The 15,357-nt window shown below is 58.8% G+C and overlaps 1 protein-coding gene across 3 annotated transcripts; it reads right to left on the minus strand.

Annotated features, from left to right (window-relative positions):
• Positions 1 to 1,901: 1,901 nt before the first annotated feature.
• CD276 (CD276 molecule) lies at positions 1,902 to 12,107 on the minus strand. 3 transcript variants are annotated; one of them, XM_058847066.1, is made up of 9 exons: positions 12,024 to 12,081; positions 11,028 to 11,201; positions 8,754 to 8,883; positions 6,401 to 6,751; positions 5,990 to 6,286; positions 4,402 to 4,542; positions 3,781 to 3,822; positions 3,340 to 3,375; positions 1,902 to 2,279 (listed from the first exon to the last, which is right to left on the minus strand). In XM_058847066.1, exons 3-9 carry the CDS (start codon positions 8,791 to 8,793, stop codon positions 2,257 to 2,259), a joined length of 930 nt encoding a protein of 309 aa, XP_058703049.1. In that variant the 5' UTR covers positions 8,794 to 8,883; positions 11,028 to 11,201; positions 12,024 to 12,081; the 3' UTR covers positions 1,902 to 2,256. The 3 variants fall into 3 exon arrangements, with proteins under 3 accessions (XP_058703049.1, XP_058703047.1, XP_058703050.1); XM_058847064.1 differs by lacking the exon at positions 11,028 to 11,201 and having other exon boundaries at positions 12,024 to 12,107; XM_058847067.1 differs by lacking the exon at positions 11,028 to 11,201 and having other exon boundaries at positions 8,754 to 8,878; positions 12,024 to 12,077.
• Positions 12,108 to 15,357: the final 3,250 nt, after the last annotated feature.

Here is a 15,357-nt window from a genome sequence, read left to right on the forward strand (position 1 = left end):
CACCAGAATGTCATTCCCAACTCCAAAAGGGACAGTGAGGGGATCACCAAAATCCCCCAGGAATGAGGAGCTGGCCTTGGGAACTCCTCCCCCCTCAATTCCCAACGTTTTCCGTGGGAAATATCCCTGACCTGGAGTCACTCATCCACCTGGAAAAGCCGGAAAATTCCACTTTTCCTGAGCTCCCTAATCCCACTTTTCCACATCCAAACGCTGATTTTTCAGGGAAAGAAACCTGGTCCGGCTCTGGAAAATTAAGGAATCTGGAGCTCCAAATCCACCTGGGCGTTTTTCCCTGTTTTTCCAAGGTATCCAAAGAGGTTGGAGCAGCAGCTGCTCCCAGGACAAAGTCCCGGTGTCCTTCCCACTGGCGCCTCTTCCCGCAGGGACAAGATCCAGGACATTCACGTCCTGGAGCACTCCTGGCACCAGGCTTTTCCAAGGTTTTTCTGAGCCAAAAGTCTCCACCTCGGCTCCTGACTGTCAGTCCAGGTCGGAGAAGCTGCATTCCCAAGCTTTTCCAGGTGTCATCCCAGAGCCAGGACCGCAGGATGCGCAGAATTCGTCTCAACCCAGCCCCGTTCCGAGCAGGGAAATGGAGCTCTCCCCCTAAATTGTGCCGGATCCAATGGGTTTTTTATTTTTTGGGAATACTGGGGGGGACCAGCCTGGAGCAGGTTCCCACAGGAATATCCCCTGCTCCATCCCAATGCCGAGGACCGATGGGGAACTCTTTTTTCCCTGCCGCCCCAGGGACACCGGGCACGGGTGGGGCTTGGAGCATCCCAGCACCCCGCCGGGATGCAGGGGAATTCCCACTGGGATCCGGAGGGGCAGGAGCGACGGTGACGACGTGTCCGGGAGAGCTTCATGGGCCGCAGTCGGATCTGGGAGGGCCAGGGGGGTCCGGCTGGCCTTGATGGCCTTAGGATGGGATATCCCTGCCTGGATGGAGGGATGGATGTCCCAGCCTGGATGATCTCAATGTCCCAGTGCTGGCCTGGATGGAGGGATTTCCCAGCCTGGATGTCCCTGATGTCCCCATGCTGGCTGGGATGGAGGGATGGATTTCCCTGCTGGATGTCCCAGCCTGGATGATCTCCACGTCCCAGCCTGGATGTCCCAGCCTGGATGTCCCCATGGTGGCCCCGTGGCTGGCCAGGTTACACGGGGAGAGAGGGGCCACCCTGCTGGACACCGTTAACCCTTGGGGCGCTGGGAGGGGCATCCCAGAGGGGACCGGGAATGCCGGGTGACGTCCCAGGGCAGAAATGCCAGGAGCAGCCATGGACGGTGTCCCCAGGGCATGTCCTGGCAGCCCCGGCGCTATCCTGGGGTGGGAGATCACCGGCCACCACCCGGAAAATTCATCCTGTGATCCAAAAATCCATCTCCTGGGGTTGGGATCAGGGCTAGGACCGCAAGCCAGTGCTGCTGGGAGCAGAGGCCTCTGGAAAAGCGCATTTGGGGCAGCTGGAGTCACCAGCTCAGGGATGGGCAGAACCGATCCCAATCCCACCAGGAAGGAGATCGTGGCTCCATCCCAGCACCTCAGGAAGGATGGAGCCGGAGATAAAATCCTGGGATGGATCCACCGTCCATCCCTCTCGATCCCAGACGCTTCTCCTGGGCTGGATTTTGGGAATGTTCTCCCATCGGGATGCAGAGCTCAGGGAAGGACAATCAAAAATCATCTCCCACCAGGATTTGGGAAGGGCCCCGGGAAGGTTTCCCTGGGAATTCCCATCCCATCTCGGCAGCAGGATTCAATCCGGGAGCCAGCTCGGGATTTTCCTCAGGGCTCCAACAGGCATGGGGAAGCTTTTCCTCCAGGAATCCCGAGCCTCACACCATTCCTAGCCAAACCCCGGAGAGCACACGGAGCCAGGAAGGATCAACCGACATGATCCCAAATTTATTTGTCAAGGCACGAGAAACCCTCCCCAGATCCCGGATTTCAGAGCCGAGGAGCCCTCGGGGACTCCCCCTGCTCCGGAGCGGGAGCGGCAGCGGGACTGGGACGCTCCAGCGGCACTCGGGGTGTGGCTGTGTCCCCCTCGGGGGGATCCCGGGACGGGCCCGATCCCAGGGGAACAGCGAGTCCCCAGAGCAGGACCTCACCCGGCCAGCGGGTGCCTCCTTCCCAAAAATGCCCCGGGATCGTTCCCGGTGGGACAAATCCTGCCGGGATCCAGCGTTTAAGGGCAGAACGAGTCCAGAGGGACCCGCGGTGTCCGCACGGAGATCCCGGCCCCGTCAATCGATCTCCTGCTCCCGGCCTGGGGGAGGGAAAGGGAATGGAGAGGAAAGACAGGAACAGGGAATTCCCAGGCTGGGAGTAATAAATCAATGGGTTAATTAATAGATAATTAATAAATTAATGAATTATTTGGCTCCACCTTCCCCAGGCGGCTCCAGACCCTGGGAATCGCAGCCGGGTGGGGTTTTATCCCTTCATCCCCATTCCCGGCTGGAAATTCCAGAAGGTGGTGCTGTTCCAGCCTCGTTTCTGCTGGAAAAGTGGGATTTTTGGGTTGGGAAACGAGGGAAAGAAGGTTCGTTCCCAAGGATATAAAATGATTGGGAAGGGTTAATTCCCGGCAATAAAACTTGGGAATTCTAAAAAAGTAAATAATAAAAAAATAATAATATAAATTATTACAAATAATAACAAATAATAAAATAAAGTAAATAATAAAAAAAATAAAAAGTAGATTATAAAAAAATGGATCTAAAAAGATTGGGAAGGGGGAATTCCCAATACTAAAATCAGCCAGCAGCAGAGGCCAAGCTCCGATCCCACAGTGAGGGAGGGAATGAGTGGAAAAATCATGATTTGGGGACGGGAAGGAGCTGGGATTGAGCAGGCTTGGAAAACTCAGGATCCTTTTCCGGGCTGGGATGGGAGGGGGGCTTGGGAGAAGAGGGAAAGGCACCAACAGGAGCTGAGGTGCCAATTCCCACGGAATTCCAGCTGGAATTCAGCACCAGGATGCTGCTGGGGGCTCCCTGGAATGGCAGGACCAACCCCAGCAATTCCCGTCATCCCAGCAAATCCACGGAAACAACCAAAAAACCCCAAATTCCTCTCAGGGCCGAGTCTTGGGAGGTTTTTCTCGAGCCCAGAGTGAGCAGGAAAAGGAGGGATGAGGATGCAGGAGCTGCTGGACGCCGGGAGAAACCGGCAGAGCCCAAACCGGGCTGGAAATGGGAGCTGGGAATCCCTAATTTGGGAAATGCCGATGGAAAACCCGGGGGAAAATCCACCCCCAAACCCACAAATGCTTCCCGCATGGATTTTAGGGAATTATCCCAGATTTGCCAGAAACATCCACTCACCCTCTCTGCTCTCCGTGTTTTCCAGCAGCTGCAGAGCTGGGAAAAGGGAAAAACATCCCATGGTCAATCCCAGCCCCTTCCCGAGGGTCAATCCCAGCCCCTTGGCAAAGGAAATGGCTCCAAGACCCCATTTTTGGGGGAATAAACCCCAAAACAGCAACATCCACTTCCAGTTTCCCTGCAGAATTCCAAGGGTTTGTGGATAAAGGGAATCCCTATCATGGACCTGCTGGATGCTGGAAAATTAAGGAATTGGGAGGTTTTATTATGGAATTCTGTTGTTTTGTTAAGGGTTCAGGAGGTTTGATTTGGGAATGGGGAGGTTTATTAAGGAATGGGGAGGTTTATCTGGGATCTGCCAGGTCAGGGATGTCGGAAAAATCGGGAATACGGAAGGGGCTGAGCACCTGGAGCCACCCCAAACCAGGATCGGGCACCCACCTGTCTTGGGCTCCTCCCCCTCCTCATCCCGCTCCTCCGGCCCTGGAAAACAATGATCCAGAGGTGGGAAGCTCCCACCAAACCCCATTCCCGGGATTCTGTGGGTGCCTCCTTGGAGCATCCCTGTGATCCTGGGTTTTCCATGGATCAGGGAGGCACATTCCCAAAAATCCCAGCGGGAAAAGCCGCAGCTCCGAGGGACGTCCGTGTTTTTAGCGCAGTTGCCACCTGGAGATGGATCCCTGGATTCCCCCAAAACCTTGGGATACCCTTCCCTCCCTCCAGCACCCACCAGGATCCCGGGAGTTTCCCACCCCCTGCCACCATTCCCAGTGGGAAAAATCGCTGTCCCTGCTTCCCAGGCTGGCGGGAAGGGACCCTGCTCCCAGTAGAGCAAAATCCATGGAAAAAAGGTCATTTCCAAGAGTGGCACAGCCACTCCCGCAGCCGCTCTGGGAGCTTTTTAGGGAACAAATCCATAAAAATGTGGAATACGGCCCGAAAGGGAGAGGGGAAGGAGCCCGGAGCCGCTTCCAGAGGCGCCGGAGATGTCCCGGCCGCAGGAAGAGGGAAGCGGGGGCCGGCCCATCCATCCCTTTCCCAGGTTTTCCCCAGGTTTACCTGCGCGCTCCGCGTCCTCCCGGCAGCTCTCCCGGATTTTCTGGTGGCACACGAAGGCCAGGACGCCGAGCAGCAGCACCACGCACACGGCCAGGGCCACCGTCACCCACAGAGCCACCGCCGGGAATGCCAGGGGCTGGCCTTGCGGGAGCCACGGGAAAACACCCGGATCAGCGCCCGGGGCAGCCCATCCCACAGCCAGGGGGATCCCACAGCCAGGGGAATCCCACAGCCAGGGTGATCCCACAGCCAGGGTGATCCCATAGCCAGGGTGATCCCATAGCCAGGGTGATCCCACAGCCAGGGTGATCCCACAGCCAGGGTGATCCCACAGCCAGGGTGATCCCATAGCCAGGGGGATCCCACAGCCAGGGTGATCCCATAGCCAGGGGGATCCCACAGCCAGGGTGATCCCATAGCCAGGGGGATCCCACAGCCAGGGTGATCCCACAGCCAGGGTGATCCCATAGCCAGGGGGATCCCACAGCCAGGGGGATCCCACAGCCAGGGGGATCCCACAGCTGGGGTGATCCCACAGCCAGGGTGGTTCAATATTTCAGGGTGGTCCCATCCCACATCCAGGGTGGTCCAGGGTGGCCAATCCCAAATCCAGGAGGACCCCACGTCCAGGGTGACCTCACATCCAGGATGATCCAGGATGATCCAACATTCAGGGTGGCCAATCCCAAATCCAGGGTAACCCCACATCAGGGTGATCCCATCCCACACCCAGGATGATCCAACATTGAGGGTGATCCCATATCCAGGGCGATCCCATGCACATCCAGGGTGACCCCACATGCAGGGTGATCCCAACACCCAGGGTGACCCCAAATCCAGGGTGACTCCACATCCAGGATGATCCCAACACCCAGGGTGACCCCAAATCCAGGATGATCCAGGGTGACCCCACATCCAGGATGGATCACAAGCCAGCCAGGGCAATGTTACCAGGGAGGACCTGAAGGTCACCGGTGCCACCCCCACCCTCCCCCTGTCCCAGGCTGCTCCAGCCTGGCCTTGGGCATTTCCAGGGACCCAGGGGCAGCTCCAGCTGCTCTCAGAATTCCATCTCAGCCCCTCCCCACCCTCACAGCCTGAAATTCCTTCCCACTATCCCATCCATCCCTGCCCTCTGGCAGTGGGAAACCATTCCCTGTGTCCTGTCATTCCAATGTTTTTTAAGCAGCTTTTCTCCACCTTTCTCCTCAGCTCCCTCCAGGTCCTGGAAAAGCCTGGTAGGGACCCCCAGATTCCAGAGGGAACCTAGGATATGGGACAGCAACCCCCAGCATGGCTTTGGGCACCAGTGCCACCAGGGTCACCTCCCACAGACCCCAAGGGCGGCTCTGAGTGCCGATGCCACCAGGGTCACCTCCCCAAGGCTTCCAGGGTGTCACCAGGGTCACCTCCCCAAGGCTTCCAGGGTGCCACCAGGGTCACCTCCCCCAGCTCCCCAGGCTCGCTTTGGGTGCTGGTGCCACCAGGGTCACCTCCCCGATGTGGCTTTGGTACCGATGGCACCAGGGTCACCTCCCCAAGGATTCCAGGGTGTCACCAGGGTCACCTCCCCCGGCCCCTGGCTCACCCGTGATGGTGACGGAGGCGTGGCCATGCTGCCGCAGCACGGCGTTGAGCACCAGGCAGGAGTAGGTGACGCTGGGCTCCACCAGCACCCGCAGGACGCTGCGCACCTCGAAGAGCCCCTCCTCATTGGCCACCTGCGAGGTGCTGACGTTGGCCGTCAGGTTGGCGCCGTGGCCGTCCTGCCACAGCACGCTGGCCTCGGGGTAGCCGTGGGACGCGTGGCACGTCACCACGGCCACGTCGCCCGGCTTCAGGTCCTTGCTGGGCTCCAGGTGCACGCTGGGCTTGGAGTAGGGAGCTGCAGGTGGGGAGGACAATGGGGGGGCTGCGTGAGGATCGGGACGGGCTCTCCTCTCCTCTGAGGAATATTTTGGGGGTCCCCGATTCCACTGGGGGCGTTTCAGGAGCTCACCCGCCACCTGCAGCGTGACGGCGGCGCTGTTGTAGTCGCGCACGCGCACGAAGCAGGTGAAGCTGCCCTCGTCCGAGATCTCCACGCGCCGCAGCAGCAGGGACATGTTGCCCCGGGCCAGCTGGTCGTAGAAGAGCGAGGTGCGGTTGGCGTAGCCGCGGCCCTGGTCCTGCAGCAGGTCGCGGCCCCCGGAGAAGCCGTGCACCAGGCGCTTGGTGTCCGTCAGCTGCCAGATGAGGCTCAGCTCCGCCACGCTGAAGTTGGCCTCGGGCGAGAAGGAGCAGCGCAGGGTGGCATCGTGGCCAAACAGGGCCACCACGGGCTCCTCCGGCACCTGGATCTCCATGGCACCTGCGGGAGGGCACCAGGACGCACTGGGATCCAGGAGCACCTCCTGAGGTTTGCACCTGGATGGCGTCCAAGAAAACCCAGGGATGCGCGTGGGAGGGACGCGCGGGCAGGTGGCATCTCAGGGGATGTGCCACCCTGATGGAAGGGGGACAATCCCACATCCAGTACCAAACCAGGGGCACCTTCAGCTTCCAGGAGCTTCCAGAGACTTCCAGGAGCTTCCAGAAACTTCCAGGAGCTTCCAGGAGCACCCAAAGGTGGATAACACCCAAGCAATGCCCATAGGATGGACACGTGGGCAGGTGGCATCTCAGGGCAGTGACACTGGGAGCAATTCCAGCTGCCAGGAGCACCCAAAGCTGGATAACAGCCAAGGAAATCGAGGGATGCCCATGGAAGGGACACACTTCCGGCTGCCAGGAGCTGCCAAGGGCACCCAAACCTGCCCTGGAGCCCGGAGTGGCCCCAGTGGGGCAGGACAGGGTGGCAGCGGTGGGGACACGGTCCCCAGGAGGACCCAGCCCTGGCCAGGCTGGCAGGCGCTAGGTGGCACCAGTGCTCCAGCATGGTGCCAACCGGAGTGGCACAGCACCATTCCAACTCATCCCAGTGCCCTGGCACCATTCCAACACATCCCAGTGCCCTGGCAGGATTCCAGCTCATCCCAGAGCCCTGGCACCATTCCAACACATCCCAGTGCCCTGGCAGGATTCCAGCTCATCCCAGTGCCCTGGCACCATTCCAACACATCCCAGTGCCCTGGCACCATTCCAACCCATCCCAGTGCCCTGGCACCATTCCAGCTCATCCCAGTGCCCTGGCAGGATTCCAACTCATCCCAGTGCCATGGAAGGATTCCAGCTCATCCCAGTACTCTGGCACCATTCCAGCTCATCCCAGTGCCCTGGCACCATTCCAGCTCATCCCAGTGCCCTGGCACCATTCCAACTCATCCCACTGCCCTGGCACCATTCCAGCCCCATCCCAGTACTCTGGCACCATTCCAGCCCCATCCCAGTGCCCTGGCACCATTCCAACACATCCCACTGCCCTGGCACCATTCCAGCTCATCCCAGTGCCCTGGCACCATTCCAGCTCATCCCAGTGCCCTGGCACCATTCCAGCTCATCCCAGTGCCCTGGCACCATTCCAACACATCCCAGTGCCCTGGCACCATTCCAACACATCCCAGTGTCCTGGCACCATTCCAACTCATCCCAGTGCCCTGGCACCATTCCAGCCCCATCCCAGTGCCCTGGCACCATTCCAGCCCCATCCCAGTGCCCTGGCACCATTCCAGCTCATCCCAGTGCCCTGGCACCATTCCAACACATCCCAGTGCCCTGGCAGGATTCCAACTCATCTCAGTTCCCTGGCACCATTCCAGCTCATCCCAGTACTCTGGCACCATTCCAACTCATCTCAGTTCCCTGGCACCATTCCAGCTCATCCCAGTGCCCTGGCACCATTCCAGCCCCATCCCAGTGCCCTGGCACCATTCCAGCTCATCCCAGTGCCCTGGCACCATTCCAGCCCCATCCCAGTGCCATTCCAGCCCCATCCCAGTGCCACGGAACAATTCCAGTCCCTTCCCATGGCAAACCCCTCCCGTGTGGGGACGAGAGCAGGGACGGGACAGGGAATTCTTGGCAAGATCCCGAGCTGGGAGGATGAGGAGCGTGGGAAGGAGCCCTGCCAGGGAAAGGGCACGGGGCAGCCGGCCTGGCTCCAGCCACATCCCGAACATCCCGGCTCCGGCCGGATCACAATAAATGCCAGGAGCCAGCCCGGCCAGAACCGCAGCGGCACTGCCGGCCGCTCTCCTGGGAAGCGCAATCCGTCGGGATTGAGTCCTCCCGTGGCTGCAGCACCGGGAAGGAGGCGTCCTCTGCTTGGAGGTGCCACCGGAGCACAGATCCCGGAAAAACACTGGGATGGAGCTCGAGGCACAGCTTTGTGGGGCTGCGGGTGGCACTGGGGGCATCTCCTGAGCCCCACTCACCTGCCAGGCCGAGTGCCAGCATGAGCAGCAGGAAGAGCATCCTTGGCACCAGGAAAGTCGGGATGAGGAAGCGGGAGTGGGAATGGCACCGAGAATCCTTGCGGGGAGGCTCCGCTCTGGGAAGCCTGAGCTGAGGGAAAACACAAGGAAATGCCTGAATGGTGCTGGGAAGGAGGGACACAGGGCAAGGGAAGCAGGCCGGGGATCCCTCAGCAGCCATTCCTGGGGATCCCTCAGCAGCCATTCCTGGGGATCCCTCAGCAGCCATTCCCAGGGATCCCTCACCAGCCATTCCTGGGGATCCCTCAGCAGCCATTCCTGGGGATCCCTCAGCAGCCATTCCCAGAGATCCCTCACCAGCCATTCCCGGGGATCCCTCACCAGCCATTCCCAAGGAACACCCATCCCGTCAGGAACCACGGGAAGCGGTTCATCTCCAGCCTGGCACGGGCCAAGGGATCGCCGCATTCCCGGCAGCTCCGGAGGCGGCGGCCGTGCCCTGGGGAAGCCACGTGAGCCTCTTCCCTTCCTCGCTGCCGCTTCTCCTCCTCCCCTTTTGTTCCTGTCTTTCCCAGCTTTTCCCAGCAGCTCCGGGCCGCTCCATCCCCGCGCTCAAGGAGGAGCGAGCCGCTCCCCGGCTCCGGAACTCAGCCCCGGACACAGCGGGAGGAGCTCAGAGGGAGAGGGATGCGGATTCCCGGCTCCAGGGCAGCGGAGCTCATCCCTGCTGGCGGCAGGAGAACCCCCGGGCTGGGATTGTCCCGGAGAAGGGAGATTAAAGGGATGTGGGGAAGGGGAGGGCAGAGCGCCCGGCCCCGCTGGCGGCGGCGCTGGATTCCCGAGGATCCCGCGTGACCCGCGCTCCTCTCGCGCCAGGAATGAGCTCCGGACACTCCCTGTCCCCTCCCTGTCCCCTCCCTGTCCCCTCCCTGTCCCCTCCCTGTCCCAGCACAGGGTCCCGCTGTGTCCCCTCCCTGTCCCAGCACAACACAAGGTCCTGCTGCATCACTGTCCCAGGATCCCACTGTGTCCCTGTCCCTGTCCCATCCCAGGGTCCTGCTGTGTCCCTGTCCCTGTTCTATCCCATCCCAGGGTCCCACTGTGTCCTTGTCCCTGTCCCTGTTCCTGTCCCAGGGTCTCACTGTGTCCCTGTCCCTGTCCCTGTCCCTGTCCCAGGGTCCCACTGTGTCCTTGTCCCTGTCCCATCCCAGGGTCCCACTGTGTCCCTGTCCCTGTCCCTGTTCCTGTCCCTGTCCCAGGGTCCCACTGTGTCCGTGTCCTTGTCCCTGTCCCCTCCCTGTCCCTGTCCCCTCCCTGTCCCCTCGCAGGCTCCCGCTGCCTGTCCGGAGCCGCTGGCACTGTCACTGTCACTGTCACTGTCACTGTCACTGTCACTGTCACTGTCACTGTCACTGTCACTGTCACATCTGTGGGATCACGCCCTTCCTGGGGTGCAGCGGGAATAGCCTCGGCCTCATTCCCTAAAAATCCCCTAAAACTGAGGAAAGGGCAGAGCCAAAGGGCGGCCCGGCTCAGCTCCCGGGGGGGAAACTGAGGCACGAGGGGGGAAACTGAGGCACGAGGGGGAAACAGACATGGCAAATGGGGGAAATTGAGGCACGAGGGGGAAACTGAGGCACAGACAATGGGGGAAACTGGGGCACAAGGGGAAACTGAGGCATGGGGAGAAACGGAGGTATAGAGGGAAACTGAGGCACAATAGGGAACTGAGGCACAGCAGATGGGGGAAACTGAGGCCCATTTCTACTCCAAGAGCCCTCAGAGAGTTTCCCATCTCCTCCCCTCCCCAAAAGCAGGAGGCAAAGGAAATCATCCAGGTTTTTCCATGACCCCCATCCCTAACTTTTCCCAACGGGACACGCCCCAGGGAAAGGGGGATCCGTGGTGGGAAAGGCCGAGGGGGCATCACACCGTGCCCCAGAGAGGGAAACCCTGACTCATCCCCCTTGGAATCCTTCCCTTTTCCCGGGAATGTTCAACAAATCCGCTTTTCCAGCTTTAGTGACCTCTGGTCCCCAACCTTCCTGCCGGGAATGTCACCGTGCCGTGACTCAGTTTCCCCAGGCCTGCGGTGGGATCCAAGGACAAAAGACCTGAGCTCAAGCCGGGATATAAGGAATGCCAGGAAAACTTCTCTTGGATGTGCCAGGGATGGCTGAACCCTCTGGAAACCCGAGGAATAATTAAATCCCCCGGGAATACGTCACCCATTCAGTTTTTTTATAATCCCCAAATTATCCACGGGCTAATTACCACCCTGAGGCACCAAGGGAAGGATCCAGGAAGATCCCTGCCCCTCGGCCCTGCTCGATCCCAGTTTTTGGGTCTCTGTTCCTCTTCTGGAGCCGAGAGCCCGGCTCTGCTCGGGACTATTTTTAGTTCCCGCTCAAGTTCAGGGTGTGCAGGAGCAATCCCTGATTTGGGACTCTGTGGGGAAAGATGGGATACAGCTCCCAAATCCCAAATCCCAAATCCCAAATCCCATGGCAGTGTTTGGGGTCAGGAAGGGCCGAGGATTCACCTGGCAGGAGGAAGGGATGAGGATTTGGGGCGCAAAGGAAGAAGGAGTGGGGAGCCCTGGACAGAAGGACGGGACAAGGGTTCGGGAGGAAGGGATTGGGATTGGGGAGGAAGGGATTGGGATTCGGAAGGAAGGGATTGGGATTGGGGAGGAAGGGATTGGGATTCGGGAGGAAAGGATTGGGATTGGGGAGGAAGGGATTGGGATTTGGGATGCAGAGGAAGGGTGGGTGGGGGTTATCCCATGGCTCGGCGCGGGGAAGAAGGGAACCGGCACTTCCTCTCGGGACTTTCAGCCCAAGGCGCTTCCAAGGGATTTCCCAAGCTTCCCAAGAGGGCGCTTCCAAAGGGATTTCCAAGCATCTCGGGGTTCCAGCTTCCCCGCACCCCCCCCCCCCGCCGCGGAGCCCCCCCTGCGCCCCGGCACTGCCCGCAGCGGGGCCGGGGGGATCCCCGCAGCTCCCCAACCCCCGCGGGGCTCCCCGAGCCCCCCGGGCCCGCTCGCTCCGGTTCTGGGGAGCCCCATTCATTCCGTTCCTCCCTCCCTTTCTGCTCCGGCCGTCCCGGAACCCCGCCCGGCGCCGAGAGCCGCGGCCCGCGGGAGGAGCAGCGGCAGCGGGAGGCTCCGGGCCCGGGGGAGCTGCGGGGCCGCTCCGCTCCCTGCCGGAGCCCGAACCCCCCGAAGCCCCCCGAGCCCCCCGGGACCCCCCGGGACCCCCCGGCACTCACCGGGCCGGCGGCGGAGGCAGAGCGGGAGCGGGCGGCGGCCCCGGCTCGATTGGATGCGGCCGCTTCCTGCCGGGAACGGCGGGAGGAGCCTGGAACCGGAGAGGGGAGAGAGGGGAACGGGGACCGGGAGAGGGGAGAGAGGGGAACGGGGACCGGGAGAGGGGAGAGAGGGGAACGGGGAACCGGAGAGGGGAGAGAGGGGAACGGGAGAGGGGAGAGAGGGGAACGGGGACCGGGAGAGCGGAGAGAGGGGAACGGGGAACCGGGAGAGGGGAGAGAGGGGAACGGGGAACCGGGAGAGCGGAGAGAGGGGAACGGGAGAGGGGAGAGAGGGGAACGGGAGAGGGGAGAGAGGGGAACGGGGACCGGGAGAGGGGAGAGAGGGGAACGGGGAACCGGGAGAGGGGAGAGAGGGGAACGGGGAACCGGGAGAGGGGATTGGGGAACCGAGTGATGGGATTGGGGAACCGGGAAAGGGGAGAGAGGGGATTGGGGAGCCCGGAGAGGGGAGAGAGGGGAACGGGGAACCGGGAGAGGGGAACGGGGAACCGGGAGATGGGATTGGGGAACCGGGAGAGGGGAGAGAGGGGATTGGGGAGCCCGGAGAGGGGAACGGGGACCGGGAGAGGGGAGAGAGGGGATTGGGGAACCGGGAGAGGGGATTGGGGAGCCGGGAGAAAGGACTGGGGAGCCAGGAAAGGGGAGAGAGGGGATTGGGGAACCGGGAGAAGGGATTGGGGAGCCCGGAGAGGGGATTGGGGAACAGGGAGAGGGGAGAGAGGGGATTGGGGAGCCGGGAGAAGGGATTGGGGAGCCAGGAAAGGGGAGAGAGGGGACTGGGGAGCCCGGAGAGGGAACTGGGGAGACCAGGAAAGGGGATGGGGAAGCCTGGAGATGAGGATCGGGGAGCAGGGAGATCAGGGAGCAGTGAGCCGGGAATTGGGGAGCCTGAGGAATTGGGGGTGTGTGGAGCCCGAGGGTTGGGGTACAGAGCTGGGAATTGGGGTTCACTGGGGGATTTGGGGTGCAAGGGGAGCAGCTGGGGGATGTGGGGGTGACAGAGCCTGGGGAGTGGGACACGGCAATCCAGAGGGTTGGGGTACACAGGGGCAGGGAATGTTGGGGTGCACAGAGCTGGGAAAACGGGGTGCTTGGAGCCCTCAAAGCTGGGGCATGCAGCACAGAACCAGGGGGTTTGCAGGTCCCAGATTTGGGATTGGGGTGCACAGAATGAGGTATTTTGGAAATGTCAGATTCGGGATGAGGTGCACAGAACCAGGGATTTTGGAGATCTCAGATTTGGGATGACCAAGGGTTTTGGACATGTCAGATTTGGGATGACCAGGGGTTTTGGAGATCTCAAATTTGGGATGGGGTGCACAGAACCAGAGGTTTTGGATATCTCAGTTTCGGGATGAGCAGGGATTTTGGAGATCCCAGATTTGAGATGAGGTGCACAGAACCAGGGGGTGCACAGAACCAGGGATTTTGGTATCTCAGTTTCGGGATGACCAGGGATTTTGGAGATCCCAGATTCAGGGTTGGGGTGTGCAGGAACAGGGATTTTGGAGATCCCAGATTCAGGATTGGGGTGCACAGAACCAGGGATTTTGGAGATCTCAGATTGGGGACGAAGCACACAGAACCAGACTGATCCATCTCCTCTGGGGAGGACAAAACACAGCTGGAATGTGGCAGGTGGAGCCCAGGCTGCTTCCCAGGAAGATCCTGGTTAATGATTTCCCCACGCCCTGCTGGGCAGAAGCTGCTGCTGGGACACGGGGGGGAAAACCCCAGAAGTTTTTGAGAGCTGGGAAGGGAACAGCCAGGAGGGTGCTTTGGGTTCCTGCCGCTGCTGCAGAGCAAAGGAAGCTCCTCACCCTTTTAATTACAGGGGAAAGCTGCAACAGCCAAAGCTGGAGAGCTGAAAATTAGAAGGCGAGTTAAAATAACCCCAGACGTGCTATTTTTAGACCATTCCATGTTTTTTTCCCCTCCCCCTGGCAGGCAAGGGAGGATTTTGCAGTGAGGGAGGTGCTGGAAGCCGTGACCTGGGCACCTGCGGGGACAGCAGCAGAAAATCCAGAGGATTTCTTGGAAGGGACCTTCAGGATTGGCTCATCCCTCCCCCTGTCATGGCAGGTGCTCCAAAGCTCTGTCCAACCCGGCCTGGGGCACTGCCAGGAATCCAGGAATCCACAGCTGCTCTGGGAATTCCAGCCCAGGGTCTCCCAGCCAGCAATTCCCAATTCCCAATATCCCAAGATCCCAAGATCCATCCCTGCCCTCTGGCACTGGGAGCCATTCCCTGGCTCCTGTCCCTCCAACCCTTGTCCCCAGTCCCTCTCCTGGAGCCCCTTCAGGGACTCTGAGCATTCCCTGGATTTTTCCCTTCTCCAGGTGAACATTCCCAGCTCTCCCAGGCTGGTTCCAGCCCCGGGAGCAGCTCCAACCCTCAGGATTCTTTCCCGGAGCTCCAGGTCCCGCTGCTGTTGGAGGCAGCTCTGCAGGAGAGCTCTCACCTCTCCCACATCAAACCCCAGCTGCCCAAAATCACAGGGGGAATACAAGAAAAAGACAATAAATCCCCCAAAAAGGATCCTGGGATTCCTGGCCTCATCCCGAGTTTGTCCCTTCTCCTGCTGCTCCAGCTGATGGAGGCAGCAGCACAACTCTGATTTCTCAATCACAAGGGCAGCCCTGCTCCTGCTGGAGTTTGAGGGCACAAAGGGAGCTCTGAGCACCTGGAGCTTTCAAATAGAAACACCAGAAAATAAAATAAAATAAAATAAAATAAAATAAAATAAAATAAAATAAAATTAAATTAAATTAAATTAAATTAAATTAAATTAAATTAAATTAAAATAAACCAAAATAAAATAAAATAAAATAAAAATTAAATAAACAAAATTAAAACTAAAATGGAAATGGTGTTAGCATTCAGGAACACAAAATCACGGAATGATTATATGAAGGTGCTTCATTAAGAGCTCTGGGTGTCAGGGGTACACAGACCCAAAACTGACCCCACCTGGTTTTGAGTTGAACATGTTTTTATACTCTATATAAATAATTACATTATTATAATTAATTGTATTATTATTTAATTATTTAATTAAATTATATTATTAATAATTCTATTCTATTCTATTCTAATCTATTATTATAATTTATTTATTTATTATTTTATTTTATTTTTAAACTTACATTATTAATAATTCTATTCTATTCTATTCTATTCTATTATTAGAATATTATAATTTTATAGTAATATTATTAATAATATTAATAATATTATTATAATATTATAATGCTATATATATAATATTATATA

Source organism: Poecile atricapillus, chromosome 11 (assembly GCF_030490865.1).
Source record: "Poecile atricapillus isolate bPoeAtr1 chromosome 11, bPoeAtr1.hap1, whole genome shotgun sequence".
NCBI lineage: Eukaryota > Metazoa > Chordata > Aves > Passeriformes > Paridae > Poecile > Poecile atricapillus.